Source organism: Marmota monax, unplaced genomic scaffold, assembly GCF_021218885.2.
Source record: "Marmota monax isolate L192 unplaced genomic scaffold, Marmota_monax_Labrador192_F-V1.1 WCK01_AAM20220418_F8-fsc00002, whole genome shotgun sequence".
Taxonomy (NCBI): Eukaryota; Metazoa; Chordata; class Mammalia; order Rodentia; family Sciuridae; genus Marmota; species Marmota monax.
This window is the reverse complement of record NW_026693571.1, coordinates 32,367,809-32,386,312: the sequence shown is the minus strand read 5'-3', so window position 1 is coordinate 32,386,312 and position 18,504 is coordinate 32,367,809. Positions and strand designations below refer to the sequence as shown.

The 18,504-nt window shown below is 37.7% G+C and overlaps 1 protein-coding gene across 6 annotated transcripts in view; it reads left to right on the top strand.

The window, feature by feature from the left end:
• The window catches only part of Fnip2 (folliculin interacting protein 2), a 114,238-nt gene that overhangs the window by 37,536 nt on the left and 58,198 nt on the right, over positions 1 to 18,504 (top strand). For all 6 annotated transcript variants that reach the window (XM_046458814.2, XM_046458819.2, XM_046458818.2 and 3 more), the window contains exon 2: positions 16,704 to 16,830. In XM_046458814.2, coding sequence (XP_046314770.1) covers positions 16,704 to 16,830 — 127 coding nt within the window. The remainder of the gene's footprint in view (positions 1 to 16,703; positions 16,831 to 18,504) is intronic.

Sequence of the window (18,504 nt, the reverse complement as noted above, 5' to 3'; positions counted from 1 at the left end):
GTTTCATGAGGCATTGTCAGTCCTTTGTCAATACAAATCTCCTTGGTAACAATTCAGATATGGTAACTTTGAAGTATGATGCTGAGTATATGATGCAGTGTTCAAATAATTGCTTCCAGTTTCCTGTCTTAAAATCTGGACTGTAGCAAGGCTATTAACAACTTTTGATTTTGGCCTTGTTCAGAAAATTAGATAAGGCCCTAGGACTGTTTATATGAACATTTGCCAAGCATATCTGTGAATCAGTGGTAAGAGAAAACCTGTCATACCTTCTTGTTTTAAAGTGTACCCTTCACATGCTGAAGAGGAACTGAAACAAAATACTTCAGAGTCAATTAAGCTTACAGTTTCATATCTTGAAATTTGAATTCAGAAGAAATTTTCTGTGCTGCTTTAGTTACCATCATGGGTGCTTGGGGTGTGACTCAGTGGTGACCCTGGCCCCAACACCAAAACACTACAATCCCCTGGATGGAAAAAGCAGAGGATTGAGTTTAGATATGGATTCACATACATTTTAGGTCAACTAATTCTGTTTAAAAAGGAAAATTCTTAGATTGTCTGTGGTGGTTGCTTTAAGAGGAAAGTGAGTGCAGAAACCAAGGTGTATTTTCACTAGTGAACTGCTTCACAGACATAAGCCAATCATGATTTGCTACTAGTCTTTATTTATAGGAGTTAGGATTACTGACTAGGAAATGCAGAACTAGTCCCAGATTTAGATAGCAGTATGTTAAAGCACCAGACCAAAGAATTGTGAAGAGTCTAGGAAAAGGCTGCTAAAATAAAGTACAATGCAGGTTGTAGGCGTGGGAAGAATATTTTTCATTGCGTTCTGCACATAGAAACAGTGTGAAATTCTACTCTGATACTACTTAATAGAAAAAGTAGCTGTTGGACAGGTTGAATGAAATGGGTGGAGGAAAAAAAAAAAAAAGACCAAAGCCTAGTCAGCTGATAGTCTTGTGCTTGTGACAAACTTCCCAGGGAGGTTGTACATTGCTGGGTGTGACTATGTTCTGGTCATTACTGTCACAAGTTCTTCTGTCCTTCCTGCATTCCTTCCCTTTTCACTGATTTTGTGTGCAATGAGGAATTTTCTTTGTCTGGTTATAAAAGCTGATTCCACTGGTTGATGGTTGTGAGATGTAACTTGAGACTGAGTAAATGCATGAAGGAATGTGGTGATAATCTGGTATTGCTGCAGTTCCATGTCTGATTTAGATTTCAGCATTCGTCTTTTCTGAGGACATGTTAATTATTGGGAATGAATCACAGAAGTCTAAATACAGGGGATTTTCATAGAAACTGACAACTGATATAAACTTTTGTCTGGGTCTTATCTTGATAAGCGTTGATGACATAACAGGGTAAAGCACTTGTTATTAGTCACCATAAGTAATCGTGTCCAGAATGACAGTGTTCCAGACGGAAGGCGAGTTTACTTCATCACTGAAGTCTGCAAGCCATGGCAGCTTCTGAAGCCTTTTCCCCTCAAGTTCCTGCTCAGCTCTGTGTTCAACTGGAATGCTCATTGGACTGGTCCAGGATTCCTGATTCTCCTATTATGACTCCTGTTGTCAGTCAGGCTCTGGCTTAGCCTTATCCTTTTATTGTTAGATTGACAAAAGCTGAATATCTGCTGAACAAAGATGGAGCAAGCTGTGATGGGAACTGGTGAGAACCATAACTTGTGACCCATCTAAGATTATAATGGAGCTCCCAGTCCAGACTCACCAAAGTGAATCCAGCCCGTGGACTGTGGAAACACCAAGATTGCTAAGAATTTTCTTTTCTTTTTTTTTTTTTAAATGGGCCTAAAGAGGATGTTTGGATATCAGGTATAAATCCATGTGTTAAGCTTTATATTTGAAGGGTTTAATCTAAAGTTCTATCAGTTTAGAAAGTTTAAAAAACTACTTTCAGGTCTTTATAGAACAGATATTAATGAAAACCCTGTTTCTCACTGTTTCATATTACCCTGCTCAAAGTAAATTTAAAAAAATTAAAAAGAAGAACTTTATGAAATTAAGTTGTGTTTTAAAAAAATATTTATTCTTAAGTTTTAGGTGGACACAATATCTTTATTTCACATTTATGTGGTGCTGAGGATTGAACCCAGTGCCTCGTGCATGCTAGGTGAGCACTCTACCACTGAGCCACCACCTCAGCCCAATTAAGTTATTTTTTTCATCTTTAATGTGTGAAAACCTGTGGAAAGAACTTTTCTACCTTGATTTCATGATTGGGGTAGGGAAGTCTTCTCTGCCTTGAATTCACTATGTCTTTGGGAATGTTTCCAAATATCTCTGTTTCTACTCTCTTCTAAAAAAGCATAGATGATGGATTGGGTAGTAATTTCCCAAGTAAGTGATTTTTTTTTTTTAAACGTAGGTTCCTGATTCACTTTAAATCACTGAATCAAATTCCTGCAGGTGGAACCTGTAAAGCTTTGTACAAGGGAGCCAAGTTTGGGAACTACTGTGTAGGTGGTGTTAGGTCCTTTCAGCTCTTAACTTTCAGAAATGGGAAGACTTGGCTCTGAGTAATCAAAGGAATCAAAAGTACCTTATAATAATCGTTTTCCATGTAAGGGAGCAAGCCACATAGATATTTGCTGAAATACAGTCTCAGCAGAGTGAACAGCAGATGGCAAAACATGCCTGATGTGCATCCTAAAAAGAAAAATGTTTCCTGAGGGCAAAGATGGTTTGGATTCAGAACGTAAATGGCCAATAATCCTTTGTGGGAATGTGAATAGGGCAGAGGTGTGCTACTAGTAGGCAGGACTAGCAGTGGCATGCTATGATATGAGGGAGGTAGAGGTTCCCCGTCCTCCTAATATTGCTTCCACTGTCCTTCACTTGATAGCAAAACCTCCTGTTACTCAATCCTTGTTTCTTTGTATTTAACCCTTGTTCTCTGTAGGCAGTAACTCATATCTTAGTGTGAACTATTCTTATGAGAATCCTTTGCTCTTTTGGGAGGAGCAGAACGGGCAAGGACTGGGAATGTTCCCTGGAGCAGTGTGAAAGTGGACCCTCACCTTTCTAGCTGAGTGGATGGAACTCATGGAATTCATGAAGTGGCCTGTGATTACTGCTGAACAGGAACAGACTTGATGGTGATATCTGAAGCTCAAGTAATATGTCCTTGGTTCTCACCATCACTGGGAACCCTCTATCGGGCCATAACAGACCAAATTCAGAGAATAATCCCATCACATATTTTAAAACTATTGCCAAAAATTCCTGTATTTAAAAAAAATTCCTCTGACAATTGAAATTAAAAAAAAAAAAATTTCCCTTTTAGAGTACATTTAGAGCAGTTTTAGGTTCACAGCAAAATTGAGCAGAGTTCCCATAATACTCCTGCCCCCATGCACCTGGTGCCTCCCATACTGTTGACATTTCTCACCAGGGTGGTGTACTTAACCAATTGTAACACAACCGATGAACCTGTATTGACGCATAGTTATCACCCAAAGTCTGTAGCTTCCATCAGTGTTCACTATTGGTGATGTACATCTAATGGGTTTGGACAAATGTATGATATGCTTTATCTATTATTTATACAGGCTAGTTTCCCTACCCCAGAAACACTGTGTACTTCACGTATCCATTCCTTCTCTTTTCAGCCCCTGCAACCACTCATCTTTTTACTATCTCCACAGTTAAACCTTTTCCAGAGTGTCATTTGATGAAAATCATACAGTATTTAGCCTCTTCAGAATGACTTCTTTTACTTAATATACTTAAGGTTTTTCCTTGTCCATTCATGGCTTGATAGCTCATTTCTTTCTAACCCTGAAGAATATTTCATCTATAATCTTTTTACCCATTGAAGGACAGCCTGGTTGTTTCCAAGTTTTGGCAGTTATCAGTAAAGCTACTCTAAACATCTGTGTGCAGATTTTTATGGGAACATGTTTTTAACTTGATTTCTGGATTGTAAAGTAAGAGTAATGTTTGGTTTTGTAAGAAAATGCCAGATTGTCTTCCTAATGTCTCTATGACCAACACTTAGTAAGAGTTTCTCTTACTCCATATCCTTGTCAGCATTTGGCATTGTTAGCCTTCTAGATTGGGCTATTTTAATAGTGAATAGCTCGTATTTTCTTTTAATTTGCATTTTTCTAATGACATGATGTAGAGCATGATTCTTGCTATCTTTTCTGGTGAAGTGTCTGCTCAGGCCTTTGCCCTATTTTAAATCATGTTGTTTGCCCTTTTTAAAATCATGTTTTGCTTTCTTATTGTCAAGTTTATAAGAGTTTTTGTTTTTGTTTTGGATGGCATTAGATATGTCTTTTACACATATCCCCCCGCCCCCAGTATGTGGCTTGTCTTCCCATTCTCTTTACAGTGTCTTTGGCAGAGTAGAAGTTTTTAATTTTGCCTTTTGTTAATTTCTTTTATGGGTTGTGTCTTTGGTGTTTTATCCAGAAACTCTCAGCCATACCAAAAGTGACCTAGGTTGTCTCTTGTGTTATTCTTTCTGAGTTATATTTGCATGCTACATTTACATTGGCAATTCATTTTGAGTTAATTTTTGTGAAGGTTGTAAGGTATGTTACTAGATTCAGTTGTTTCAGTATCACCTGTCAAAAGTTCAGATTCAACTGTTCATTGCTTTTATATGAAATATTAAAAAAAAATTCCAATGGATGTATTCAGAGCTGATCTTAGCACCCTGTCTGTGTTCATGTCAGGGTAGCTACTTTCCTCCTTTCTTTTTATTTTTTATTTTTATTTTTTATTTATTATTTTTTTTAATTATCACCACTTTTATTCACACACAAGAAAAAAAGAAGAAAAGAAAGGCAAATTAGAGCTATAGTACAAGTCTCTCTCTTTTCTCTCTCTCTCTCTCTCTCTCTCTCAGCATATTTCAAAAATAGAAGCAGGAAGAAATAAAAGTTAACATTTCAACTGTAATCAGAGAAATGCTGTCTTTGGATGTACAGCCTGATTTCTGAAAGTATCATACCTATAAAAATGATCAAATATTTATAAAAAATCACCTTTCATATTTATAATATGAACATTAAAATTTCTAATTAGTTAATGTAAACAGAGGACACAGATGAATTGTGAGTTTCATACTAAATATACCAAAACTTTAACACATTATTTTGTCTGATTTGCTTCACAAATGGGAAGGTAATGGGAAACAATGTTAGCTGCTGGACAATTGTCTTACAACCGCTTTTGCATGGTAAATTCATAGTTGAACATTCTCTGAAATAGGTTGGAAGACTCTCATTCCAGAAGTTCCCTGCCTATATCAGAAGGAAAGGAATATGCTTCTCTCTGAAGACACAGGGACACACATTAAGAATTATCCAGGTTTTGTAGTATCCTCCTTTCTTTTTAAATGCCCTCAATTTGAACTTTATGTTGGTATTAATTAATTAATTTTTGGTACTGAGGATTGAACTCAGGGACACTCAACCGCTGAGCCACATCCCCAGCCTTATTTTGTATTTTATTTAGAAACAGGTTCTCACTGAGTTGCTTAGCGCCTACTATTGCTGAGGCTGGCTTTGAACTTGCAATCCTCCTGCCTCAGCCTCCTGAGCCGCTGGGATTACAGGCATGCACCACCACACCTGGCTTGTAAATTTATTTTAAAGAATTTTGTGAATCCTTTTTTCTGATTGTTAAGACAATATAGTTTTATGAAACATTTGGAAAATGCAAGCAAGCAAATTTAAGAATGAAAGTCCAAATCATCCTTAATACTACCACATAAAATTGAACTATTAACACTTTTATTTATTTCCTTCCAGTGTTTTTTTTGTTACATGGGGGTAAGCTAAGTTGTACTCAGTATATTATATTATACATCAAGTTATATGATCTGCTTTTCTTTCATTATAATAACATGATAGTTTTACCATGTCATTAAAATTGGCTTTTTGTTTGAGTGTATGTGCCTGTATGCACAGACCCTGTCACTCTGGCTAGTGTGTGTGGCTATAACAGGCTGTCTAATGATGACCCCTAAATCAGACTGCCCGCCTCTGCACTTGGGATAGCTATCACAAATTGCCCTTCATATATGGTCATAAAATTTTGTATCTCTATCTGTATTTATTTGGTGTGGATGGTCAACTCAGTTTTTGGCCAGTCTAATAATAGGTATTGATTTTTATTTTATTTTTATTTCCTTATCTCTCAAATCAGGGCTTTGTACCTGCTAGGTAAGTACTCTATCACTGAACAATATCCCAACCCCCTCCTCCTTTTGTTAAATTTTGAGACACAGGTGTCTCTTAAGTTATCCAGGTTGGCCTTGAACTTGAAATTCTCCTGCCTCTGGCTACCAGCTTTCCTTTTCTCTTTTTAAAAATGGGGTTTAGCATTTTTCCATATGTTAAGACTATTTCTTTGTGTATGTGTGTGTGAACTTTCAGTATCTTTTGCCTACTTTGCTGTTGTTTTAATGAATCTTTTAAACAATTGACTTCTAGTTTTTTAGTATCAGGGAGATACTTTGTGATATGAACTAATTTTTTAAACTTTTTAAAAGGCCTTATTATATATAGATAGGTATTTTAAATTGAAGTCACACTGTAGGTATAATTTTGTGTTCCACGTTTCAATCTTAAATTATATTACCAGTATTTGTATTTTTCAAATAGAGCAGGTTTTTACACCTCAGATGGGGAAACAGAGGGTGTTACCCTAACTCATTTGTCACTGGTGTTGAGCCAGTAGTGTGGAGTTGGGAAAGCACAAAATCCAGAGTCTTGTGACTTTGGTTTGAGTTCTGACTTTGCCTTGTACTGGTTATAACCTTGTTGAAGTCTCCTAACTTCATTGTAAAACAGATTATATAATACAGATTCTCACAGAACATTTTGTGAAGGTCAGCTTAGGTAAATTCTGTAAAACTGTTTGGCAACTCTAAAATGTTAGGCAATTATTTGTGTTGTATGCTGATCAGTTTTTTTAAAAAACAATATTTTTATCCAAAAATGTTCTTTTTTCAAAAATAGATCTTTTTATTTATTTATTTATGGTGTTGAGGATCAAACTCAGTGCCTCAATGTGCTACGCAAATGCTCTACCACTGAGCCACAACCCTAGTCTACGCTGTACAGTTCTGAACAGACTTGTCCTGTCTACCTCCCAGCACCAGGCCTTGGAAACTGATGTCTCTGAGCTCCATGAGAATTATGTAGTAAAAAGAGCATTTAAATAGTATGATGGAAATTCATTTGATACAGTACTAGAACAGCAATAGCAAACTGAAAACCATAGATAGATTTAATAAATGAAAAAAGGAATACTTTTTTTTAGAGAGAAAAGTTCTCCCATTCTTGGGGGACACAGGGGTTAATGAAGGACAGGAAGATGTGATATATAAATGTTGAGAAGAAAGCTCAATAAATGTCATTGTCTAAGACCAAACTACATATTTGGAAACTGAATCTGAATGCCTTGAATTCATTAAGGTGGTTTCCTTGTAGGAGTTCACCCACTGCCTCATGCTTCAGCTACCAAGAAGCCTCTTAAAGGAACTGGTATCAAGGGTATTTGTCTTAAAGCAATAATAGTCCCACCCACTACTGGGGGTTGAACTCAGGGCCTCACACATGCTAAACAAGTGCTCTACTACTGAGCTGCATCTCCAACCCTGTTTTATTTTATTTTGAGACAGAGTCTTGCCAAATTGCAATCCTCCTGCCTCAGTCTTCTGAGTAGCCAGAATTACAGGCATGCACTATCGTGCCTTGCAATAATGGATTTTAAAAACGAGGGGTTGCATACTGGGATTGTGGCTTAGTGGTGGAGTGCTTGCCTAGCATGTGTGAGGCACTGGGTTTGATCCTCAGCACCACATAAAAATAAATAAATAAAATAAAGGTATTGTGTCCATCTATAATTATTTTTTTTTTTGTAAATGAGGGGTTGATTTTGTTACAGTACTAATCTTTTTTTATTTTAAATTAATGAAGAGATAGTACAGTCACATAGTTTAATATTCAAAAGGCACAAAGCTGTGGTAAGCAGTTAGAGCACACTTACTGTGTGCCTGACTCTGTTAGGTACTTTATAGATTACAAGAGAAAGACTGAAATGTAAACAGTATTCAGGGAAGTCATCTGCTTTCTCCACTCTGAACAACCCAGCTTTCTGCTCGGAGACAAGTTGTGTTAGGTATTCTACTCATATGTAATAAAATCCAGATTCCCTCATTCCCAATTTTTCCTTTCTGTAGGTATATGGTAACATTTAATACACAATTTTCTTTGTGTGTGCATGTTTGTTTTTTGTGGCATCTGCTGTACTGCTGTACTTGGTACACCCCAAGCCCTACTACTACTACTACTACTACTACTACTTTTTTGTACCAGGTATTGAACTCAGGGGCATTCAACCACTGAAACCCATCTCCAGCCCTATTTTGTATTTTATTTAGAGACTGGGTCTCACTGAGTTGCTTCGTGCCTCACTTTTGCTGAGGCTGGCTTTGAACTCACCATCCTCCTGCCTCAGCCTCCTGAGCCCCTGGGATTACAGGTGTGCACCACCATGCCCAGCTACTTCTTTTTTTTTCCAGTTAGAATTATGTCTTAGAGTTTATTACTCTATGGAATTGCAAAGGAGGAGCTTTCCCATTCTTTGTTGTATCTAAATAGCACTATATCATGTGGACATACTATAGTTTTTTCACCATCTATGTTGACAGTTTGTTTTTAGTTCTTTACTATTCCAAACAGTTCTGCAGTGAATACTTTTTGTACATAATTGTTTTGCACCTGTGCAACTTTATATGTGGGACTGGTTTCCTAGAAATGGGGTTCCTGGATCAAGGGTATATGTGTTTGTGCTATCTTTTTCAGGAATATTATTTTATAACCAGAGACAAATTACAATTGTTTATTTATTTTGGTTCTCCCAATTTACATACAAAAGAGACCTTTCACAGAGAATCATATTTTTGACCTCTAGAAACTTCTAGGAAAATAGAAATATTACCTGATCTCTGTTTCTGTTAATTAATATGTAAAACAGTTAGAATTAATATGTAAAATAATGTCTCCGAGGCTTTAAAGACATTCATTCATCTGTTACTGGAATACGGTTTCCCTGGAAATAGGGAAACCTTGCCTTCTGGAAAAGCGAGGCAGTGGTGTTTGCAAGTTACTTTTTAGCAAAGCCATTGTACATTTCAGTAATCCAAGAATTTATTCAGTCTTGAATGCTTTGGTTATGCTGACAAGGATATAAAAAATTATCTCGGTGAATATTGAATTAATGCACACACAAAGATGAACATCAAAACTCTCTTTTTGCTGGGTTTTTCTTTTTTTTAAAAAGTGCATGCATTTTCTAGTTTGTAGATGTTGGAAAAGAACAATTAGTGCTCATTTAGAATTAAAGGAACATTTTGGGGAAAATGGGCCATATACAGATATTCGTGGAGTTTAGGGAATAAACTATTAATAACAGCAACAATAAAATCTGGAAAACTAGTCAAGGACAGAATCTTAACTGCATGGGAAGCCCTGCCTTTTCAGTGTCCCTCTTACTCCAAAAGGATTTATACTTTAGTCCTTTAAATTTTGTAAGCATCTTTTGAAAGTTTTATTAATGAGGCATGTTTTTATTAAGAAGCATGCTTATCAAAGCATAGAGTGTATCTGTAAGTGTTAAAGAATACCATACTGCAATGTACATTAATTAATTCGGATTATTTTCCTCTTAGGACCTGGCTGAGATTATCTGCTGCAAAGTATCCTATGCACATTTAATAGATGACAGGGGTTTATAGTGTGTTAGAGCTGGAAGGACCAGACCTGTGGGGATAATTTTAGCCTCACCCCATTTTACAGAGGAGGACAGGTTAGACTGTCCTCCTCTGATCACAGACTATATATATCCCAGGCCTTCTGACCTCTAATGTAGTTTCGTCTGCACTGTGGTAGCCCCAGGGCAGTGGAGCATGAGTAGTGGTGGTGTGAGCCACATGGAAACCTCACCTCATTCAGTTTTACCTTATATGACCCTGAGCTCAGAAAAGATGGGAGAAACTGTCTTCTGTACTTGATATTTCATAATAGCTAAACCTCAATCTGTATTGTGACTCATACTATAATGTTTGGTCACGGCTGTGAACACATTTTGTATAAACTTAAGTGGTTTTGTGATGTTTGCTGCCATTTATAGCATTGTTTTGGTGGCAAGTGTGGGAAACAAGCCAGGAGCTATACCCTACTTAAAACAAAAGCTTCTGGATGTTGTCTTTGTTAGGGATCAGCTATCTTCAGGAAAATAGGGGACCTGAAACTTACGTATACCTCTTTTGTCCTTCCCTCAGAAAGAGTATTAGTTACATAGATGAACAATCCACTATCCCACAATTCCCCAATCCTAAAATATTTGAAAAATCTTTTGGAATTGATCTGAACTGATGGAAGGCTATTTATAGTCTCCATTTAATCCACCTAGTTAAAGTATTCATAATTTGGGCTGGTAAAATATTAATTTGTTTGATTTTGGGGTTTGATTACATCTTACACTATGGAGTAGGTATTATGTAGTTTAAGCAGCTTCCTAAAATTGAGGGATCTGAATTCTGAAATATCTAACCCTGAGGATCTCTGTTAAAGGAGTGTGCACCTGACCTTGGAATTATGCTCTACATAAAAGCACTTTTGTACTTATGTAGTTCTTTTGACAATCTTATGGGACGATAAGGCAGACATATTTTGGGAAAGTTTATAGTACTAGAATTGGAGGGTTCTTCAATTAGTCACCGGAGTTGAAACAGGTAGAGTTAGAAGCTCTGTTTACCATGGCGAATGCTAATCCAAGTCCCAGGCATCGTGTCCTCTGTGACTTCCATCCGTCACGCTACTATATGGTCTTCTCTTCGTCCTTTGACTTCCCCATAAACCATTTAGACATTTATCTGAGTACCTGTAGCAGTGGACTGTTACCAAGTTTACTTAGGTATTTATGTGCATTTTGAGGTCAGAAATGAATTTAGTTAATTTCTGTTACCATAACTGGATTAGGACAGGTGCTTAACAGTGTGTGGAGGAATTGTGGCAGAGTGTGCTTTGGGACTTGTGTTCTTTCCATGCCATGCTGCTGACTATGTAAGATGTGTTCTTCATCCCAAATTATTCTTAAGAGTAAAGGATTTACTTACATATCACTATCTTTTTGGTATTTTTAGTTTTTATTAGAGCATTATAATACCATAATAATGAGATTCATTTGTTACATATTCATACATGCACAAAATATAACTATAATTTTATTTCGTATCTCTCCTCCTTCCCTCCCTTCACCTATTTTTTTAAAGATAGAAAAATTGTAACCAGTATTTAATGTAATTATTTTTTGATATCAGTAGGATACATTTAACGGAATAATTAATTAATTAATATCTTTAGTATTGCATATTAAAGCTTCTTATGAAAATTAGAATCTTAAAGCACTTTTTAGTGTACTCTTAACCACAGGACAGTAACTCAGTGGTGAATTGTTATGCATTTCCTATGAAATAACACCAGGCGATTCTTGCACACCTAAGCTTGCAGAAGTACAAAATAGGGAAAGAAAGGAGAGTCAACTAATTTGCAGATTATGTTCCCATTAGTCATCTTCTTAAGAGTATTAAACTAGCAAAAAAAAGAAAATAAATACCCATTCTGTAACTGCCATCTATTTACACAACTTTTTCTTGAAATAAATAGCTTACTACTGGATGGGGGAAAAATGTATATTTTGTGCTGACAGGTGAGCTCTGAATGCCACCTTGAGCATAATTTTGACTTCTCTAGTCCCAGTTTTCCTTTCTTTTCAGGTTGTCATTCAGCCCTCTTCACTTTGCTTGAGCAAAACTTTTGGAGACATTTCTGTTTGTAATTTAATTTTTTTTGAGAGTAGAGAAGTGCTGAGAGTTAAAAACATAGACTAGGGTTTAAGAGTGGCTGGAATATATCATCATAAACATAGTAAGTTCTGTTGGAGCAGGGGTTATGATTCGTTCATTGTTTTACTCCAGTTCCTGAATGATTGCTCAACACAGTCAGCAGGCAAGAACTACCTTTTAAATACATGGTATTCATCAGTTTTTGTTATCATTATTGTTTTCTTTTTAAAAAATATTTTCTTGATTTTGATATTTCTTTATCATATATGACTTTTTAAACATTTACATTCTTAGGTCACAAGACTGCTCTTTAGACTCTTTATGTGAAGTTGTTTTTGACAGTAGAGGGTTGCTTCCTTGTGGGAGACCAAGAGGGGAAAGGTAAATCATGCTTTTCGATATGGGCTTACGCCCACTTCTGGTCTGATTCCTGTAAAAGTTTGAGGCAGGAGTAAACTTGGACAATAGAACTAGTCTTGGAGGATATAGCAAATCACCCTGCAACAAATTATATAACTGTGCTCTCTTCCTTATTGCTATTACTCTTTAAAACCCTGGAGACAAAATACAGTACTACCTCTCCATTGACCTGAAAATGCTCTTCTCAAACCACTTCAGTATTTTTTCAAAAACGCAGGTCAGATCATGTTATTGCCTCTCTTGAAAACTTGGAATTGGTACACCCCTACTTATAAAACAAAATGTGCATTCCTTGGCATAGCGTCTAAAGTCCCCCACAGGTAGTCCTGTACTCTCTCCAGTTTCATCTGCTTTGTCATTCATCTGCAAGAAACATATTCCAGGCACACAAGATTTTGATATTGTACCATTTGCTTTTTTTGTGTTTGTGCTGTATGTACCCTCAGCCTATGATGACTCCCTTGTTCGTTATTCCCTCTGTGTCTTTGTCCGGATTTTATTCTTATGAGGACACAAGTCATTTGATTAGTGTCCTTACTAATTTAGTATGAGCTCATCTTAACTTGATTACATCCATAAAGACCTTTCCAAACAAGGTCATATTTGTAGGTATAGGAATTAGGACTAGAACCATACGTAACATATGGGTTTATAAATTTTAGAGAAATCTCTTTTGCTTGTCAGCTTTCAAGGGAATAATTCAGACTTTGACTATTGCTTTCTGCTCTTCATTAGTAGTTCCAAAAATAAGGCCTAGTTTCCATTCTAACCAGGCAGATTTTAGCATCATAGAATTTTAAAATCCAAAAACCTCCACTTGTAATTTTGTTTAAAATTTTACAGTAAAAAAAGGTAGGCCATCTTATTTTCTTGTGCTTAAATCATAGTGGGCAAATAATACATGGTCCCCTGAGGCCAGATGTGGTAGTGTTTCCTTACTCTCAACAAAGGCAGACAAACAAGATTGTTTTGATTAAAATGCATTTCTCTGAAATGGTCAGTATTTTAAGGCAAACAGCCCAGAGCTTATTGTTTATTGAAGAGTTGCCCTCAGTCATATGGAGACTGTATCATTTGATATTATACCATTTGCTTTTTTTGTGTTTGTGAGTTAGCCTCAGTAAAGTCCCAGGAACTTTGTTCAGGGCTCACAGAAGTTCCATAGTAAGTGACGGTTAGATGTTGAAGTGACTATGAATGAAAATATATTTGTCACGTGACTGCTACTACTAACTCAAGCCCTGTTAGTGTGGTAGGGAAAGGAGCTGGCGGAGTGCTGGGAATCTCCCTGGATTATCTCCTTTAATCTTCACAACATGCCCTATGATCTGCTAGGGAGACTTTCCCAAGGCTATAAAACTCGTGGGAGGCAGAGCTCAGATTTGATCCCAGGCCTGTCTTATTCTGAAACCCTCATTTAGTGGCCTTTGTCAGGTCTCTTTTTCCTTTACCCAACTGTGCAACTGTTAATTCCCTCTGCTAATAATAGAGATGATGAATGTCAAAATTATGGTTGGGTGTTAAACTAAAGAAAGTGATCATATGAGAGAAGAATAGAGTTTTCCTTGTTTCTATAAAATACTTTTAAAACATTTGTGTCAAAAAATTGAATAATCTGACATATGTACTTCTCCTGTACCTTTTATTTCCATCTTTTTTGATTGAAAAAGAACATGAAATTTTTAATAAAGTCTTATAATCATTATTAAATTTGAATTATTCCTAGGTAGGCTATCTTTGTTTTAATTGATATTTTGAAACATTCATCGTAAGAATGGAACAACTTGTAAGTTATAATGCTATTTTGGCAAAAATGTAATTATTGGGACAAAATTAAGAGTAAGAAAATATAAGGCAATTACATCTTTGTTGACTTTTTTCACTCACTTCTAATGACTTCAACCTGTGTATTTTGGTTTCTGTTTGTTTGTTTCTTTGTTGTGCTGGGGATGGGACCCACAGCCTCAAGCATTCTAGTTAGTGCCCTACACTGAGCTACAGGCCCAGTCCTTGGACTGTTTTAATACATAATTTCAGAGAGTGTTTTAATGGCCTTTTGTAATTTTAAATTCAGTGGTTTGAGTCACAGTCATCAGACTTTAGGTTGTGACAGAAAATGAACTTCAGGGAATAGTGCTTACTCAGGAATAGCTGGTTTCAAGTGCCAGCAGGAGTCTGTGTCATTCCATTGCTCACCTGCTTTTCCTCCATGTTGACTTCATTTTCAAACAGGCGCTTGCCTCGTGATGGCAAAAATAGCCACCAGCAATCCTGGGATTACCATTTACAAGCTGAGCAACTAAGTTTTGGGACTGGCTCCCATAGCTCAGCTCAGGTCATGTGGCCATGTCTCATTGCCAGATCTAGAACTTGGACTACCTCTGGACTGAGAGTAGAGGAAAAGCGCTTTCCAAAATAAACTTGCCATGCTGTTCTCAAAATTAGGAGAAAAGAATGCTGGGCATAAATTAGAACACAGGTTGTTGAAAGAAGGTACAATCAGAACTTTGTATTTTTTGCTGCTGGGATTTAAGAAAACAAATCTGCTGCACTAAAAGAGCATGTTCCTTTTTAACTAACCACTGCCAGAAAAAGGAAAGAACCAAAAATGCAGTTTGTGATTGGGTACCAGACTTTGTATTGATTTTCTTTAAAAATTACGATATTCATACTCCTTCAAAGACTGTAGAGTCCCTACTGTGTGTCACCCCCTGTGTGAAGTGCTTTATGTATTTTATTTATCTGTACAGGTACTTTGTGAGGTCAGCATTACTATACTCATTGTCCTTAATCAAAGAAGATGAAAGGTCAGAGTGTTTGGATTGAATCCAGATGCGTCTAACTTCACTTACACAGTCTCTTACTTTTACAGTTGTCTGTCCATCTGTTACCTGTCTCTCTTACATCCTCCTCCAGCAGTTCCTGTCTAAGCACCTGGCACCTCGGTTCTGCCTCTTGAAGGTGTCTCCATGCCTCCCTCCATTCCTGTTGCTCTGGCCTTCATTAGGGAGGACCTGAACTCTTCTCATACATTCTCTTTGGCGTACCTGCCTCTAGTCTTAGCCCACCCCCATTTTCCTTAGAGCAGCCCAGCTGAACTTTTAAGCAGTATGGGTCTGATCTTAACAACCGTCTGTTTGCCTCGGCTTCTCCTTGCACTGAGAGCGAGATCCTGCCTCTGCCGCTTTCCACCACCTCGCCACACTCTCCAGGCTCTTTTTGTCATCTCTTCCCCTGGTGCAGCAGTCGTACGCTTGCCACGTTCCTTAGTCTTCATAGTACATTCTTTATTCTCGTTCTCTCTTTAACTCTTACTTCTTCAGTTTTGTCTTTAAATGTCACTTTAAGTCCTCAGGGACTTCTTGCCTCTCCCACTCCTTCAATCTGGAAACCTGAGACTCCCTCACATCCTTTACTTTTTCTTTTTGCCCTTTTGGCAATTTTTAGCTGCACATTTACGTACAATTTATTAGTCTGATATTCCTCATTAAACCTTGGACTCCATGAATGCAAGGACTGTTTGTTAGTCACTGACTCTTTGGCATCTGCCACAGAGCCTCAAATGGGTGATGATTGAATTCATCTGAATGTGCCGAGAGCAGTACAGTTTTCATTATTGCTTTTTCTATAGTTCTCTCACTCTGGTATCATTTATTACTGAAGAATAAACCTGTATTTTCTTCTGAGTAGTTTTGTCCCAGTAGCTTTTGGTCTGCTTAGGAACAAGCTGTGCTTCCTAGCTATAATCTTTAGCACTTCAGATGCTATGCAGTGATGCACTTGGTTTTCAGAACTTCTGTATCAGAGCCAGACATAATAGGGGAAAATAATAATTCAGAATATATAACTTTTCTCAATATGACCTGAGTGTGGGTGGCTGGAAGAGGGAGTGAGAAGGCTCTACTGACTTGTTCCACATGGTCCCCTGCTCAGTGACACAGAAGCTTAAATACTCCTTTACTTCTGGTGTGCCATCCTCAGAACCCAGGCAGCCAAATTTAGCCCTCTCTGCATGTCCTTGCAATTTCTGGCTGCCATCTGTGCCCAAACTGGCTTTGGAAAGAGAAGCTTTCTCTCCAATGATTTATTATTTTAAAGCAGTCTTCCCAACCTTTCTCATGAAAACCGGCAGTACTTATAAGGCACCTTGGCATCCACATTGGAGGCCATCGCCCCTGATTCCTACATACCCCAGGTCCGAGGGGATCACTATCTTTCTCTCTCTCTCTCTCTCTCTCTCTCTCTCTCTCTCTCTCTCACACACACACACACACACACACTCACACACACACACTCTCACACAGGTGTTAGCTGAAACTTACTTGTCCATGATCATCCCAGGTGTTGGAGGTAACCTAATTTCTCTCTCCCTTTTTAATCCACAGTTGGTCATGTTCAGAGTTTGACTTGAGTGACATTCGCCTGATAGTTTACCAGGACTGTGAGAGGAGAGGCAGACAAGTGTTGTTTGATTCTAAAGCTGTTCAAAAGATTGAAGAGATGGCAACTCAGGTATGAAATGCTGATTTGCTTTCACCTTTATCATTTGTGCTTTTAACTGCCTTGTTTTGCTTTTCTTTTAATTAAAAAAAAATTTTTTTTGAGTTGGGGTCTTGCTACATTGTCCAAGCTGGCCTTGAATTCCTGGGCTCAAGGGATCTCTCAGTCTCCTGAGTGCTGAGACTACAAATGTGTGCCTCCATGCCTGGCTTTTAACCACTTCATTGATCCATCACTTATTAATCCATGATTATCTTAAAAGTATATTGCATGCTACTCATGGTTTAGAAAAAAACATAAGCAGACCCCTCTTCCCTAGCAAGCATGCACATGTCCATTAACAAACACACATGAAACTGTTAGTGGGTAATCATGACAAGAGTTGACAGTGTATTTAAATCTTACTGGAGGTGAGTTTGCTGGTCAGTTTCCATCCAGTAGGATTTTTTTATGTCAAGCATGTGCATCAAATGTAGGAAGAAGGCAGAACACTGAAATGCAGAAAGCAATAAAACGTTTGCCTGAAGAGAAGTAATGTATCATTCTTTCCTGTGTTTCTCATAGATATTTAAAGTATTGTATAGTATTAGGTTAAACAAATTTATGTAGCTTTTTAAACATAAAGTGCCCATTTTCATCTTCTAAAAGAGTGTTTTTCAACCATATTTGACCAAGGAAGATTTCATTCATTTAATTTTTTTTTTTTTTAATAGAGAGTGGTATTGGTGAGGTGGGGCAGGGCTTGGAGGGGCAGGGTTAGGCAGGTGAGGGGGGCTAGCTATGGGGATGAAAGAACAGTTCCTTACCCTTTTGAGCCAGAATAAGAAAGGTGAGAAGAGTCTGGTCCTCCTTGAGTCTTTGGCTGTCAGTCCAAGGTACTTCTAAATTATGATCCTTAGGCCTTTCACTCTCTTTTCAGTATTTGTGCAGATGTTTACGGATTAAATACATCCCTTTGTACTCATCCCTTTTATGCTCAGTAGCTTGCTACCCATACTGAACAAATTCTGGCAGTTTGTAGAATGTCTGCCCTAAGTTAATGAGCAGTTTATAGCTTGGTCTTTGTCTCATGGGGCCTAGGGGCCCTGCTTTTGATAATGATCACTTTTGCAGAAAGGAAGTGTTTGAAGGCAGTTTAGCAGGGTGGATTCCACAGCATTTCAGGTGGAATTGTACCAGGTAGCTAATCATTACAGAAGTTGTTGGGCTTGTTAGGTAGGTGGAGGAGCAGGTGAGATGTCTCTTGGTAATTCACTGTAGGTTTTAATTGTGGATTGGAATTAAAAGCTTCGGTGAGCCAGCATTTGACCCTTTATTGGTGGACAGGAGATGGCAACCCCTTTTTCCCTGAATACCTCACAAAGATGGTTTAGTTGAGGACACACGTCCCATCACTAGGGCTGCTGATGATGGAGGGGAAAAATCCTCACTGGTTTTCAAGTGGACTGGAATTGTCAGAATAGCAGAGTAGTGATAACTCTGTAATCTGGAACACAGGCTTTCTTAGAAGCACTTGTTTAATCAAAAAAGCAGCTTAGGTTCAGGAACATTTGTAGGTTTCCCGAGACTACACAGAATCCAGCTGGTGCTCTGCTCACTACCAGGTGCTGTGTCCAATTATAGACTGTTGACTGTGTTGTACGCCAGCCAAAGGGTCCCACAGTCTGTGAAGCAGGTGGGACTTCC